At 33.6% G+C, this 14,089-nt stretch overlaps 1 protein-coding gene across 4 annotated transcripts in view; it reads left to right on the top strand.

Annotated features, from left to right (window-relative positions):
* Positions 1-14,089, top strand: part of LOC113814248 (uncharacterized) — a 37,852-nt gene that overhangs the window by 6,463 nt on the left and 17,300 nt on the right. For 2 of the 4 annotated variants that reach the window (XM_070121051.1, XM_070121041.1), the window contains exons 3-6: positions 1-317; positions 432-581; positions 7,230-7,514; positions 9,676-9,819. The exon at positions 1-317 is cut by the window's left edge. In XM_070121051.1, the coding sequence (XP_069977152.1) occupies positions 1-317; positions 432-581; positions 7,230-7,514; positions 9,676-9,819 (896 nt within the window). Of the gene's footprint in view, positions 582-7,229; positions 7,515-9,675; positions 9,820-14,089 lie in introns of all 4 variants that reach the window. The other 2 variants (XM_070121030.1, XM_070121021.1) reach the window with 1 other exon arrangement.

Below are 14,089 nucleotides of genomic sequence, written 5' to 3'. Positions count from 1 at the left end.
CTCCACAACAGGAAGAAGAGTATGATCCTCCTGATAATGACAGTGTGGAGAACAACTTAGGAATGGGTGACATGGACATGATTGATGAAGATTTTGGCGATGAAGCAGATGATGAAGATGGTGATGACAGCAATTCTGAAAGATACGAATCATCAGTAAGGTACCCCCATGCTAACGGTAGCAGCACGGAAACGGCACTAAAGGATGGCGAAGATCCTTCAGTGATCCATAGTAGCTCAAGCAAAAGCACCAGCAAGACCACCAACAAGTCGGGCAAGGGGTCCAACAACAACTTGGGATCTGTCTCTGCACCTGAGGTAAGCCCAGCCAAAGAGTACAGCCTCCTTGAAAAGTTTGGTCGCAGTGTCAGCTTCCACAATCAGCTGTCCAGCCCTAAGTATGAGAATGTATGTTTCTCTCACCGACCAAAGAATGAAGAACGACAGTGTGAGCAACAGGCAGAGAGGAATGGTGCACCACAAGCTGAGACAGCGAATCTAGAAGCGTGTGTTGGGAGATTACATCGCAGAGAAAATTCTGTCTTCAACATCCTTTCAGATCCAAGTGGAAAGGCATCACAGGTAAAGTCAAAAGCAGTTGTAATGTTGAAAGTATTGTTAGGTTTAGTACCTTTACAGTTTCTTCATTGGCATTCAGATATATTTTCTTAAAGCTCATGACCGTAAATTAGCTATAGATGTAAAACATCATAAACCAGAAACTTCTTTAGACAGAAGTGAACATTATAGCCAGTTCATACAAGCAAAAGATATGAATATGGTTAAATTAATTTTTTGTAAAAAATGTTTATAGAAAACTTGTTTTTGTAAGTGGTTCATCATCTGTTTATCTATATTTTGTTATTTACTTTTTAATTTTATTTGTTTTAGAAAGTTTAATCTACACCTAAATTTCTCAAATGCACAGTCTATACATTCAACTTCAATTATACATATATATTTGAAATAATTTAATATGCATTTAAAGTCAAAAATCACCATTGCCATGAAAAATCAGTAAAAAAAAAAACATGGATTTTTTTATATCTTTCTACAATATTCATTGTAAGACAATGACAAAGTATTTTTTCTTGGATTTTATTGTAGACTGCCATTGGTTCCATAAGAGGCCCTATGCAAAATTTGTATTGGTATGGGAGTCAATGTCTTGTTCCATAGTCAGGAACTTTTAAACTATTAATACTAAAAGGCATTCACTGTTCATAGGGCCTTATTGTACTAGCACTTTTTCAGTCAGTTTTTGTGTCATTGGGCCTTAGGAATCACTCAAGCTTCCTCATAAACATTATATTATTTTTATGAATATCATAATGCAAAGGATACTGCTCTATTATAAAAAGATGCATTTTGTTAAACTGAAATAGTTTCACATGAACTTGTATTTTTTTATGTTTGTAAAAACAATCTAATAGCATAGCTCCACTGTAGTACAAGAGCAAGATGGAAATTACAAAAGAAAAACAGTTGCTCTTGTCTTTGTCTAGGAGGCCTTCCACACGCATGCAATTAATGTGGAGCACAAAAATTAATGGAAAAAGGGCTAGTGTGACTGAGGCTTTACTGCTTATCTTCAGATGAGAAATGACATCCACCCTCTAAATAGCAGTAATTAGATTATATTAACATGATTACCTTTTATGAATATATGCAAAGTAAATTACATAGTTTGATTTACTTTTTATTTTCTTTTATAGATGAGCTTTTAAAAAAGGATTGATATTTTAGTATTCTCATTATTTATATCATTTTCATCAAGTTTTTATTATTAACTGACTTAACCAAACACTCACACACGCTGATACCCACACATTCACATCTAATACTCACATATCCACCCACACTTATTGATACCCATGTACTCACACCCACCAAAAAAATACATACTACCACCTACCCACACCTACACTTACCCTACCCACACCTGTTGATATGTATGTACTCGCACACGCACATGCACACACACACGTTTGATTTGTGTTAACTAGTGGTTAGTTATATATTGATTTTTTTTTTTTTTTTTTTTTTTTTTTTTTTTTTTTTATTGCTTTTTTATGATTGATAATGTGTTTACATTTATATTCATTTCTATCATTTCTATAATTTGAATAGTTGTACTGAGGAGTAAACTTATTATTTAAATTCATTATATATATATCTTTCTTTCCTTCTTTCTTTCTTTCTTTCTTTCTTTATTCGATTGGGAAAGAATTTGTATTTGCCTTTGCCTTTATTAGCATTGTAATGATTAGTTTATTATTATTGTTATTATTATTATTGGTTTAATTATTTATTTGTTGTTTACACCCTAAATTTTGGATGATTAAAAGAAAGCATGATTTTCTAGTTCCTGTTCTGGTAGGTGGATTTAAATGGATTTTACATAGATGTTGAGACTGATAAACTACTTCGTAATGTTATTTAAGTATGTCTTCATTGTTTCTCTTTGTTGTTAACTATTTAATCATAACTTTCTTTGGCCATCTCATGATTGGTAAAAGTTCAGTAGCAAGCTTCTTGTCCTTGCTTTGATATTTCAAGATTGTTGCATGGCTTTTTCTACGGATACATATGTTTCCCAGCTATTACCTTTGAACCCTTTACCTTTACCTGAGTTTGTAAAGCAGATGTAAACCTTCTCCTTTTACTACTACTACTACTTCTTTTCTTTTTCTTCTTCTTCTACTTCTACTTCTTTTTCTCTATCTTCTACTTCTACAACTACTTTTTCTTTTTCTTCTTCTTCTTCTACTTCTTTTTCTTTTTCTTCTCCTACTTCTTCTAGTACTACTTTTTCTCTTTCTTCTTCTTCTACTTGTTTGTCAAGAAGATGATATACATCTTCACTGTGTTTAGCGATTTGGTTGTGCTTAGGAACATTTTATGTTTTATATTTCTTTATACTGTCACTTTTAGAGATACCCATTAACTTTTTTTCCAGGGAGATTGAAGTAAAAGAATATAGATTGATTGACATAATATAATGACAAAAGTCGAGGAAAGTAGTAGTATCAGGTTGATGAGTAGGTACTGAAATTGTGGAAGTGGTATTCCATAGACAGGACACTCGGGCATGAGGTGCAGGTAAACAGGTTCTGATTGTGGTAGAATTATGGATGACATTGTTGTTTATGTTGTGTTGCACGTAGAGGTTGTGTTTCTGTTTGCAAATTAATGTTTGGAGTTTTTGTAAGGAGTAATACTCTTCATAAATTCATGTATTGGTGATTCATGTGTCAAAAGCAGGCTGTAGAGTAGAAAACTTCAATCAACATTCTAGCACATTTAATGAATGATAGATCAAGTCATTGTCTGATTTACATAACAAAGGTCATTCCTTAAGAGTGTGTAGCTTGGATCACCTTCTGCTTAATATCTTTTTCTCTCTGTAGATGTAAGAATCTTTTAGTCTTAAAGCCTTTACCTGTGTCATGCATTTATGGTTTGCACTTCCCTGATTTTCTGCATTTTACTTCTTAACATGACTATAATCTTCATGTTGCATAAACTGTTACAGTATTCAGGTGGTAAAACATATTTTACAGTGTTCTTAGTTTCATTTGATTCAATTCCAGGTAATTTATGAATTTTATGTGTCGATATGATCCTGATTTAAATTTTGATATCATTGTTATATATTCCTTTAGTACATTATTGCAATATTTCATGATACACAGATTTTATGCTGATTTAACAAATTATTGTTTAAATCATTATGTTAGATATGTCACTATGAGGCCATTACATTTCTTTTGGGAAAAAAGATGATGTTATGAGAAAGAATTATGATTGTTATTATTTACTGTATATTGGAATAATTCTTTGGTGATTATAGCTTTATATCTTACTGTGGTGTTATTGTTATTATTATTATTATTTTATTGTTGTTATTATCATAATTATTACTATAGTTATAATTGTTATGATAATTATCATCATCATTATTATTATTATTGGTATTGGTATTTTCATTCATTTGATTGAACCATTATTATTATTATTATCATTATTATTATTACTATTACTATTACTATTACTGCCACTACTGCTACTGTTACTACTATAATTATTATTAGTAGTTGTAATTGTAGTAGTAGTTTTAGTGGTGGCATTATTATTATTATTATTATTATTATTATTATTATTATTATTATTATTATTATCAATATTATTATTATTATTATTATTATTATTATTATTATTATTATTATTATTGTTGTTGTTGTTGTTGTAATGGTTGTCTGATAATGGATTATATTGTTTTTGTTATTGTTAATATTATTTTTATGTCAATAATAATAATGATGTGTTATTGTTGTTATTATTATTAAAAATATTATAGTTATTGTTTTTTCTCATTATTATTGCTGTTGTAGCTATTATTGTTATTATTGTTATTATTACTATTGGTGCTATTATTATTGTTATTGTTTCTTATTATTATTTTTATCATCATCAATATCATTATTACTATTATTATTATTATTATTATTATTATTATTATTATTATTATTATTATTATTACTGTTATTATTGTTATTGTTATTATTATTATTATTATTATTATTATTATTATTATTATTATTACTATTACTATTATTATTATTGTTATTATTATTATTATTATTGTTGTTGTTGTTGTTATTTTTATTATTATTATTATGATAATGTTAACTCAGTCTCCTAGAGGTAATGTGCTGTCCACTGTAGTTTTTTTGTGAATTTTGTGGCATACAAATAGCTCCACATGCTCTCAGCCAACATGTATGCAATTAGGCCCTATTGGTACATACCTGAAAATTTCCCAATATCTTGAATTTTGCAGTAAAAAGTTTTTTTCTGACTGATGCTATTGATATCAGTACTGTTTTTATTATTATTGATATCTTATGTCTTATAATGTTAAGATACTAATAACTATACAGACAGGAAATAATGAAGGAAGCAGCTGTCCAGAAATCAATTATTATTATTATTATAGTTTGTTATTATTATTATTATTATCATTATCATTATTCTTATTTTTTTATTATTGTTATCATTATTAATGATATTATTATTATTATTATTATTATTATTATTATTATTTATATTATTATTGTTATTATGAAATTGTAATAATTAACGATTGATTTAGCTATTATTGTTATTGTTTTCCATTTAAGTTCTTGGTGTCTTAATTGCTTTTATTTTCATTAATAGCATTAGTACTAGAGTTAATATTATTATTATTGCTACTTTTACTTATTACAAATTGTTAATACGATTGCTGTTATTAATGGATGTTTATTAGACCATGAAAATGTTATTATCATTGCTATATATAAAACAAGTATTTGTATTTTACGTCTTTTTCAGAGTGGATGATACAGCTCTATTTAGCTAATATAGTCTACTTGTAATTTTATTGTTACGGTTATTAATTTTGTATGAAGTTGTTCTGAATTTTTATTATTTTTATTATTGATTTTTTTGTTGGTGATTTTTGTTGCCATATTTTTTTTATTATTGTTGTTGTTATTATTATTATGATGATGATGATGATGATGATGATGATGATTGTTATTATTGTTTTTTATTATTTTTTATTTTTATTAGCAAAGAAGATCTATATAGAACCTCTTTTTCCCCCCCTCCCCCAGATTGCTCGGACCCCTAAACAAAGCACTTTATTAGTAAATTTCATGCCAAATTTTTTCATCACCCCTGGTTTGTTCTCTTTAGGTAATTCTTGATTTTATTTTGTAGTACCTGATATTAGCAAGGGTAATCATAATTATCATTACTATTATTTCATGTTATTTATTGTTATTGTTGTTATTGTTATTATTCTATGATGATTATTATTTTATGATTATTATTGATTTAATTTTCACATTTTTTTATTAGTAGTAGTAGTAATGGTTAGTACTAGGAGCAATGATGTTATTTTTATATAATTTTATATTTTTTGGTTATTATCATTATCTCATGTTTATAATGATATATGAATTGTTATTCTTACCATTACTCATCTTATTATTATTGTTCTTATTATTACTATAATTATTATTATTATTATGATTATTATGATTATTTTTTTTAGTATTGTAACTTACTATTACTATGATTATTATTGTTATGAATATTATTATTGCCATTGCCATTGCTATTACTACTACTACTGCTACTACAACAATTGTTACTATTATTATTTCTAATACTTCTCTTGTTATTGTTGTTATTATTATGAGCATCAGTATTATTCTTATTAGCGTTACTTTTACCGTTATTTTTATTATCGTTGTTGTTATTGTTATTATTGTTAGCGTTATGTTTATTGTTATTGTCAATGATAATGATGACGATAATGTTACTATTATTACTATAATTATTATTATTTATTATTATTATTTTTTTTTTTTTGGGGGGGGTAATATTATTCTTATTCTGATTATTATAATTATTGTTATTGTAATTATGATTGTTATAATCATTATTGTTGTTATTGTATTTATTATCATTATAAATATTATTGTTATTTTTATAATTACTTTTGTTACAACTATTATTTTTATTGCTTCGCTGAGGAGGTTTTATTTTTGGTAACGTCAGTTAGTTTGTTGGTTAGTTGGTTAGCAGGATTACTCAGAGTTGTGTCTTAGCCTAACTTAGATCCCATTATATTTTTGTGGTGATCAAGATCCAGGAATTTTTTAAATGAATGATTGCATTTGTTACCAGTTACCCCTATTGTATTGGCAATAGTGGTATCTGTTATTATAATGTTTACGGATGTCACTAGTATATTTGAAAAAGAGGTGATTTTAATGTAATTTTTCAAATATGAATATTTCTTTTGCATCAAGGACCCTATTGCCTTAGCAGAGATATACACGCTCTGAGTGCTTCTAGTTAAAATTGTTATTATTGTTACTGTTGTTGTTAATATTATTATTGTTGTTGTTGCTGTTGTTGATATTATTATTATTGTTATAATTTTTATTATGGTTATTTTTATTGTTACATACATGCACAAATACAAGTATGCACAAATGAACACATAAAAATACATTTGCAGAAATGCGCACACATAAATACACACACAGGTGCACACAGGAATGCACAATTAAGAGTATAGACACACTCGAGATTTTCACTTTGTAGTTGTTGTTTTCATGCATGGTAAGGAAAGAAAATATTGGAAAAAATTGAAATGCAAAAAACTTTCAGAGTATCAAGCTAGGTTGCGATGGGTCTGTGTCCAGTGTCCATGCTGAGAGCAGTATAGGCTCCTCTATCAAACGCTCAAGCCCTGCTCAGGGAGGCCAGGCGGCATCGCCAACTAGTGGAAGTTACACAGCTGGCACCTCTCCATCACCTTCAGTTGGTACCTCGATGCTGGTAGGTCCTGGAGGAGTCTCCACTTGTTCCGTGGGAACTGGTGGGTCACCCTGCCCACTGCCTGTCAAGTCACTGCAGCCCAAGAACAGGAACCCCTCGCAGGATCCCAACACGGTGAGTTGGTTTTGTTTTCTGTGCCTGGATCTTGCTGATGAGAAAGCTGTTCTATTTTGAAAATATCTTTAGTGTTCTTGGTTGCTTTTTAGAATTTGTGATTGGTTGTTCTTTTTGTTTTTAATTGTGGAAGGTAGATCAAGTATTCATGTTTGATCTAGTATATACATTATTCGATAAAAATGAAGGATAACTAAAATTACTTGTTGATGCACTTTTTTTTCTTCTTACTTTCTTTTCAAAATTTTCTCCAAGTATCTCCTTGTTATTTGATTTGATTTAACCCAGTGCCAATGGGTAAAAATGTTTGGCAAGTGGACGTAAGAACAGGATTGTTGGTGCTCATCGGCAGTTTCCCCTGTTTGCGCTAAGCTCAATCGGTAGTTTACAAGCGACATTTAGCACCTAAAAGCTTTTATATTGCTATAGTTTATAAAAATATTAAAATTTTGAAGGTTTACCTTCATTATAGGTGCCATTGCCTAAAATCTTTACCATATAAATGAAGCCGCTCCTATTGGAGAAAAACAAACTCTGTCCTACGAGCCAGTGGCATGGGAATGGGCATGATACGATGCCATCCAAGTTTCGGTCCACAACAGCCATGGCATGTACATACATGCCAACCATCAGCCACGGGTTAATTTGATAGCATTGACACTTACATTTCACAACAGCTTGTTCTTGTATATTGGTTCCAGGTTTATTATTTCTTTTCTTTCTGCATTTTTATTCTGTTTTAATTTCTTCATAATTTCAGAAATGAGATCAGTACTGTATTAGAAATATTCTTTCTGGTAGTCCTAGTTGTGTTAGAAATACTAACCCATTATTATATCTAGGTGGTCTTCAATTATAAACCCAATGGAATTGGGATATAATCCGAACACAATGGCCACTGTGCTAGGATGAACATCAAGGTTTTCCACACAAGATAGATAATAGAATTTCAAGAACAATTTTTCAAGTTTTGCTAAGGGAAACTTTTGTATTTGGTATTTCAAAAGCGTGATTTCACATGCCAGAAAATAATTTTCAGGACAAAAGTGAGGTAATGATCCAATAGAGCTGATTGGTGGTTGTTACTGAAACTACAAAGTACATCATGAAAGAAGAGAGCAAAGATACACTCATGTACTCTTTATTAAGTAAAGCATCCAGTCTAAAAGTATAAAGAACCTGCATATTAGATTTTTTCTTTCTCTCTTTTTTTGTTTTTTACCCACTTGCAGACGCAGAAGCAATTCAAGCTTTTGTGCTACAGTTAGAGTCATCCTTTTCTACTTTTCTGTTCTTTCTTGAGACAACATAGTTTTAGAAAATGATGAATACTAAACCACTAAATTACTGAAACACACTAACAGATTAAAAGGGGAAAAACCATGGTGTAAACAAGGTAATAGCACTGCCTTCTTGTGGACAGTTCATGAAACAACAGCTTCTGGCCAGTGTTGCCACAACTCTGTTAACAGCACAGATTTTGTCTGTTTTTTCCAATACCCAATAAATGCAGATCTGTAAACTGAGTGCTGATTGTATATTTATTATCATTATTTTAAGTAATATTGCAAAATGAGCTTGAGGAAATTTGGCAGACTGTACTGGATTATTATTTGGCACTACATGAATCTGATAAACAGTTGAATTTAAAAGGCTTTATATAGTGATCCCATGATTTTGGTAGATATGGCTGTATGAATAGTGAGTAGGACATTAGAGGTTAATATTGTTAACCCATTTACAACGGGTGTCCCATATATGAGATATCCGGAAAAATAAACATTGCCGGGTGTCCCACCAGTGTGATGTTGTGTCAGAGCTCGCGCTCCGAATACTCTGCGGGCTAGCCTTCAAAATATACTGGCGTTAGTGGGTTAAAAGAATACAAGCTACTCTTCATACTTTGATAGAAATACTAAATACATTTGGTTTTATTATGTAAGAAACCTACAGGACTGAACATAGACATGCTTCCATCAGTGAGCAGCCTCTAAATGGGTGCGGAATCCTGTTTAATGATAGGAGGGTTGCACACTTACATTTTACTTTTAACCCCTTCTCATAGAAGATATGTTTGTACTGCTTTATTGTTGTTCACATCTCACTTCATCCCTATCTGCTCCATTATATCTTCTTTTCAATGGGAACCCCTTCTTTGCAGGCAAGTGAAGGTGAGGGAGGTGGTGAAGAGAGCTGCCCTAGAGTGAAGAAGGTCATGATCTGGACAGAGCTCCAAGCATCAGCACGGCATGTCTCACAGATTGCTCCCTCTGCCTGTGGTGCCACGGCAATCATCAATGTTTTGGTTAGTATGGCTGGGAAATGTTTTGGGTTTTGGCTTGTTATGACAGTGGTTTTTTCTCTCTCTCTCTCTCTCTCTCTCTCTCTCTCTCTCTCTCTCTCTCTCTCTCTCTCTCTCTCTCTCTCTCTCTCTCTCTCTCTCTCTCTCTCTCTCTCTCTCTCTCTTTCTCTCTCTCTTTCTCTCTTTCTCACACACACACACATGCACGCACGCACGCACGCACGCACGCACGCATGCGCACGCACACACACACACACACACACACACACACACACACACACACACACACACACACACACACACACACACACACACACACACACACACACACACACACACACACACACACACACACACACACAAACACACACACACACACACACACACACACACACACACACACACACACACACACACACACACACACACACACACACATATTAAAACTAAGTGTAAATCTATATATTCCAACGTATGTAGCAGGGGCTTTGTACATTTTCCTTGTATCTTCTGAGCATTCTTAGTATTATGATGACGGAAAAGACTTGCCATGAGTTTACAAAGCTCTTTGAGTGGGATTCACTCATTTGGCATTTAGAAGGGGGCTTTTATCTTATTCTCATCAATAAAAAAGTGTGGAATGTAATGTCCAAGAGCCATGACTGGAAGAGTGCTGGCTCCAGGGAGAATGCCATTTCCATGCTCAGCATTGTATTCCTGGCCACCATGACTGGCGGGACAGGTTATATTAAAGAAAATTGAATATTACAAAAATAGGAAATATATGACAACAAAATGTTACTTTTTTTTTTTTTCCCCCACTGAGTTATTTATTACATAGAGAGATGATATGGAGCCTGCGTAAAGAAAATGATATACCACTATCTGGATAAAGTAGATCAAAAGACAGATATGGACATTAGAAAATGGCAAAAAAATATATATTTGGAAAAAAAAAATGCAAAATAACTTTACAAAGTCTTGACTGTTCGCGTACACCTGGCTGACCGGCCATATGATCACAACTGGATCCAACGGGTTAAGGGTTGCTGGACACAAGACAACTATGGGATGGCATACCCCAGATTGAAAACCCCTACCCATGATTAAAAGAGGTCTGTAAATCATGGAATTATCTCCTATAAACATTGTTAAAACATATTTAAATCAAACTATGTAATGATGGGCCAACTGTGTGTCAATATTTATGGATGCCAAAGTTATAGAAGACATTGGAGCATTTGCCTAGACAGGAACCAATTTCATAATAGATACGCCTGGACAAACCAAGTCTCCTTCCTTTTTGTTCTGGTGTTATGTCAGTGAAGAGAAGTATGTGGCCCTCAGGTGGAGAATATCAATGATGCGGGCTGGAAGGTAATAGAATGGTGGACCCCTCATACTAGCCTTCTCTGCTGCTGTGGCTGTGCCACATGCTCAGTTATAAGATTGAGCCGAAAGTCAAACATCCTTATTTTACTGAAGAGATTCCAATATACAGTGTATGCATTGATAATAGCCATATGATCACTAACATCAACACCCTTCAAGCCAGTGTTGTAATTAGCTTAAACCAATGGCGTATCCTTATTCATTGAAGTGATATGAACAGTCAGCAACATGGTCATGGTGTTGTGGTCCTTCCACTGCAAGACCAGCAACCCTGACTTGGTGGTGCAGTAGTCCACATTGCCCACCCTCCTCACAATGTGGTCCTTAGGCATTAACTTTTCCAGGCTTTGCCTACCAGTTGTCCACAAACAACTGGTATCCTTTCTCAAGGAAACTGCCAGACTCCCATCAACTGCAGCACCACTTGCGTGGATGAAGATATGTCACTATGGTCCTGCTCAGTGTACACACTGAAGCAAGAGGTGTAATGAGCCACTACTCTGGTACTGGCAGAAAACTTTTAGACCTTCAACCCAAATGTTGCCTTCTTGTTTGGGTTGAATATCCTAAAAGCTCTTTACCCACAGAACTTCCTCAGCAACTCAATGAAGGCAATGTTCTTCTCCAGCACAAAGAGTGAGAGGAGTTTCCACATCCTGTCCTCTAGGAATGGAGCATATTCCTCCATATGGAGAAAGGAGAGCAGAGTTATCAGGTGATCAAACGTATCTTTCAGCATTACCTTGGCAATGAGACACACTACAACATGTGATTGGTTGATCAGTTGTCGCGGTAACAAGAATGTAACTATCCCCATCAAAATATGAAGCCCAAGATATGCAAGGCCCTCTTGAGGTGACAGGAGGGGGGCAGTCACATACCTGTTGGAGTGGGTGGAAAAAGTTTAAGTAATACATTCAGACTATTCAGTATAAGAGAAATTTCTTCAGTATGAGTACAAATAGAGAGAACCCAAAAGCAATAGTAATGAAATTCACCAGTTGGTTTCTGCAACAATGTGGTCAAGGAGAGTATCAGTGATGAAACAGTTGAAGATCTTCAAGGATGAGCTAGACTTGTCCAGGTTGCCTATTGCCCCAGGACTTTGTCCTTCTGTTGCCAGACAAAGGATGTGTCCCCATGAGCATTACTTTCACATGCTTGGACACCTTTGGACAGTAGCTCATCGCCATTGAGCAAAGTGTCATCTCTCTATGTAGTAAATAACTCAGTGATAAAAGAAGAAAAAAAAAAATGGAACATTTGGTAATTTGTATCATATATCTCATTTTTTCATAATTTTCAATTTTACATAATACAACCTGCGGTGCCGGTCACAGCAGCCAGGAATACGGTGGGCAGCAAGGAAATTGCATCCACCCTGGAGCTGGCATTCTTCCAGTCACTGCTTATGCACATTACATTCCACATTCGTTTATCGGTGGGATTAATGCTAAAGCCCCCTTCTAAGTGGCAAATGAGGCAAATCACACTCCAAGAGGTTTGTGCACTCGTGGTGAGTCTTCAACATCACCCTGGCCTTCGCTCATGATGGCAGTTTGCGTCACCCGGGCCGCTGCCCGAGTTTTTCCTTGACGTGACCGCAGCATCATCCAGGTCAAAGGGGTGGTTAATGCATTGATGACATCCACCATAGTCAGGGAATTCCTCCATAGAGGCAAGAAGTTTTACCGCACCTTTTATATTGCTGTCAACAAGTTTAGCGAGAACCCTCTTCATTAGTTTTTGTGTGTGTGTGTGTATTTAGACTGTATGCAAGAGTGGCCAGTTTTGGCTTCATACTGTTGAGGAATGGGAAGTATATCAGTAGCCATGTAGTATGTTACTTGGTTTTTAGAACCCTCTTCATTAGTTTTTTTTTGTGTGTGTGTATTTAGACTGTATGCAAGAGTGGCCAGTTTTGGCTTCATACTGTTGAGGAATGGGAAGTATATCAGTAGCCATGTAGTATGTTACTTGGTTTTTAGATTTTGTGGCAAGTGTAGAATGTGAATGATCCTCCTTTTTCAATTGTGTAAGGGAACTGTAAGCAAAACCAAAAAGGGGGGCCCATGTATATTCCATTTTATTTTGAATAGCATTATTACTATGGAATGATAAAGGTTCTGCTGCCTTTATCCATGTGCCCTTTTGAATGCAAGCTATAACACGGACTTGAGCTCCAGACCTGCAAGAAGGTGTTACTGATTGATGTCTGCATTCATGATGCTTATGGACAGTGCACTGAGTGTGTGCTAAGAGGGGCAAAGAGGCCTCAGTCATTTCAGTGCCGATATTGATAGCATTATTAAAAAAAAAAAAAAAAAATATATATATATATATATATATATATATATATATATATATATATATATATATATATATATATATATATATAATATATATATTTATATATATATTTATATATATATATATTTTTTCCCACTATTTTAATGAAAAGTTAGGTCACAAGATCTGCAAATTGATTCCTTAGTGGCTAAGCACTGGCAGAGCCATCTGTGTACAGAAACATTTAACAAAACAATACTAAAGTTAACACAACATTTTCTCGTCGGCATATGTTTAAACTGAGGGCCGGACTGAGATCTTGCACTCATGAGCCAATCACTGTTGGCTTTGATGTGTAAAAACTTAGCGTAATTGGCTGGTGGGCATCAGGGGCGGGTCTAGAGAATTTTCTGGTAAGGGACGTGGGGTAACAACAATAAATTGGTGGAGGCCGCCCAGAATTAGCAAAAATTAAGGCTGCCTACTTAAATATTTATATCATACAGTTACACATTGTTTATGTCTACATCTTGCTTTTCTTGGCCACATTAAATCTGGTTGTACTTTTACCAAGTGGTCCCTCCCAAAACCT

This window comes from Penaeus vannamei, chromosome 1 (assembly GCF_042767895.1).
Source record: "Penaeus vannamei isolate JL-2024 chromosome 1, ASM4276789v1, whole genome shotgun sequence".
Lineage (NCBI taxonomy): Eukaryota > Metazoa > Arthropoda > Malacostraca > Decapoda > Penaeidae > Penaeus > Penaeus vannamei.
Note: the sequence above shows the minus strand (reverse complement) of the source record. Positions and strands in the feature narration are given on the sequence as shown.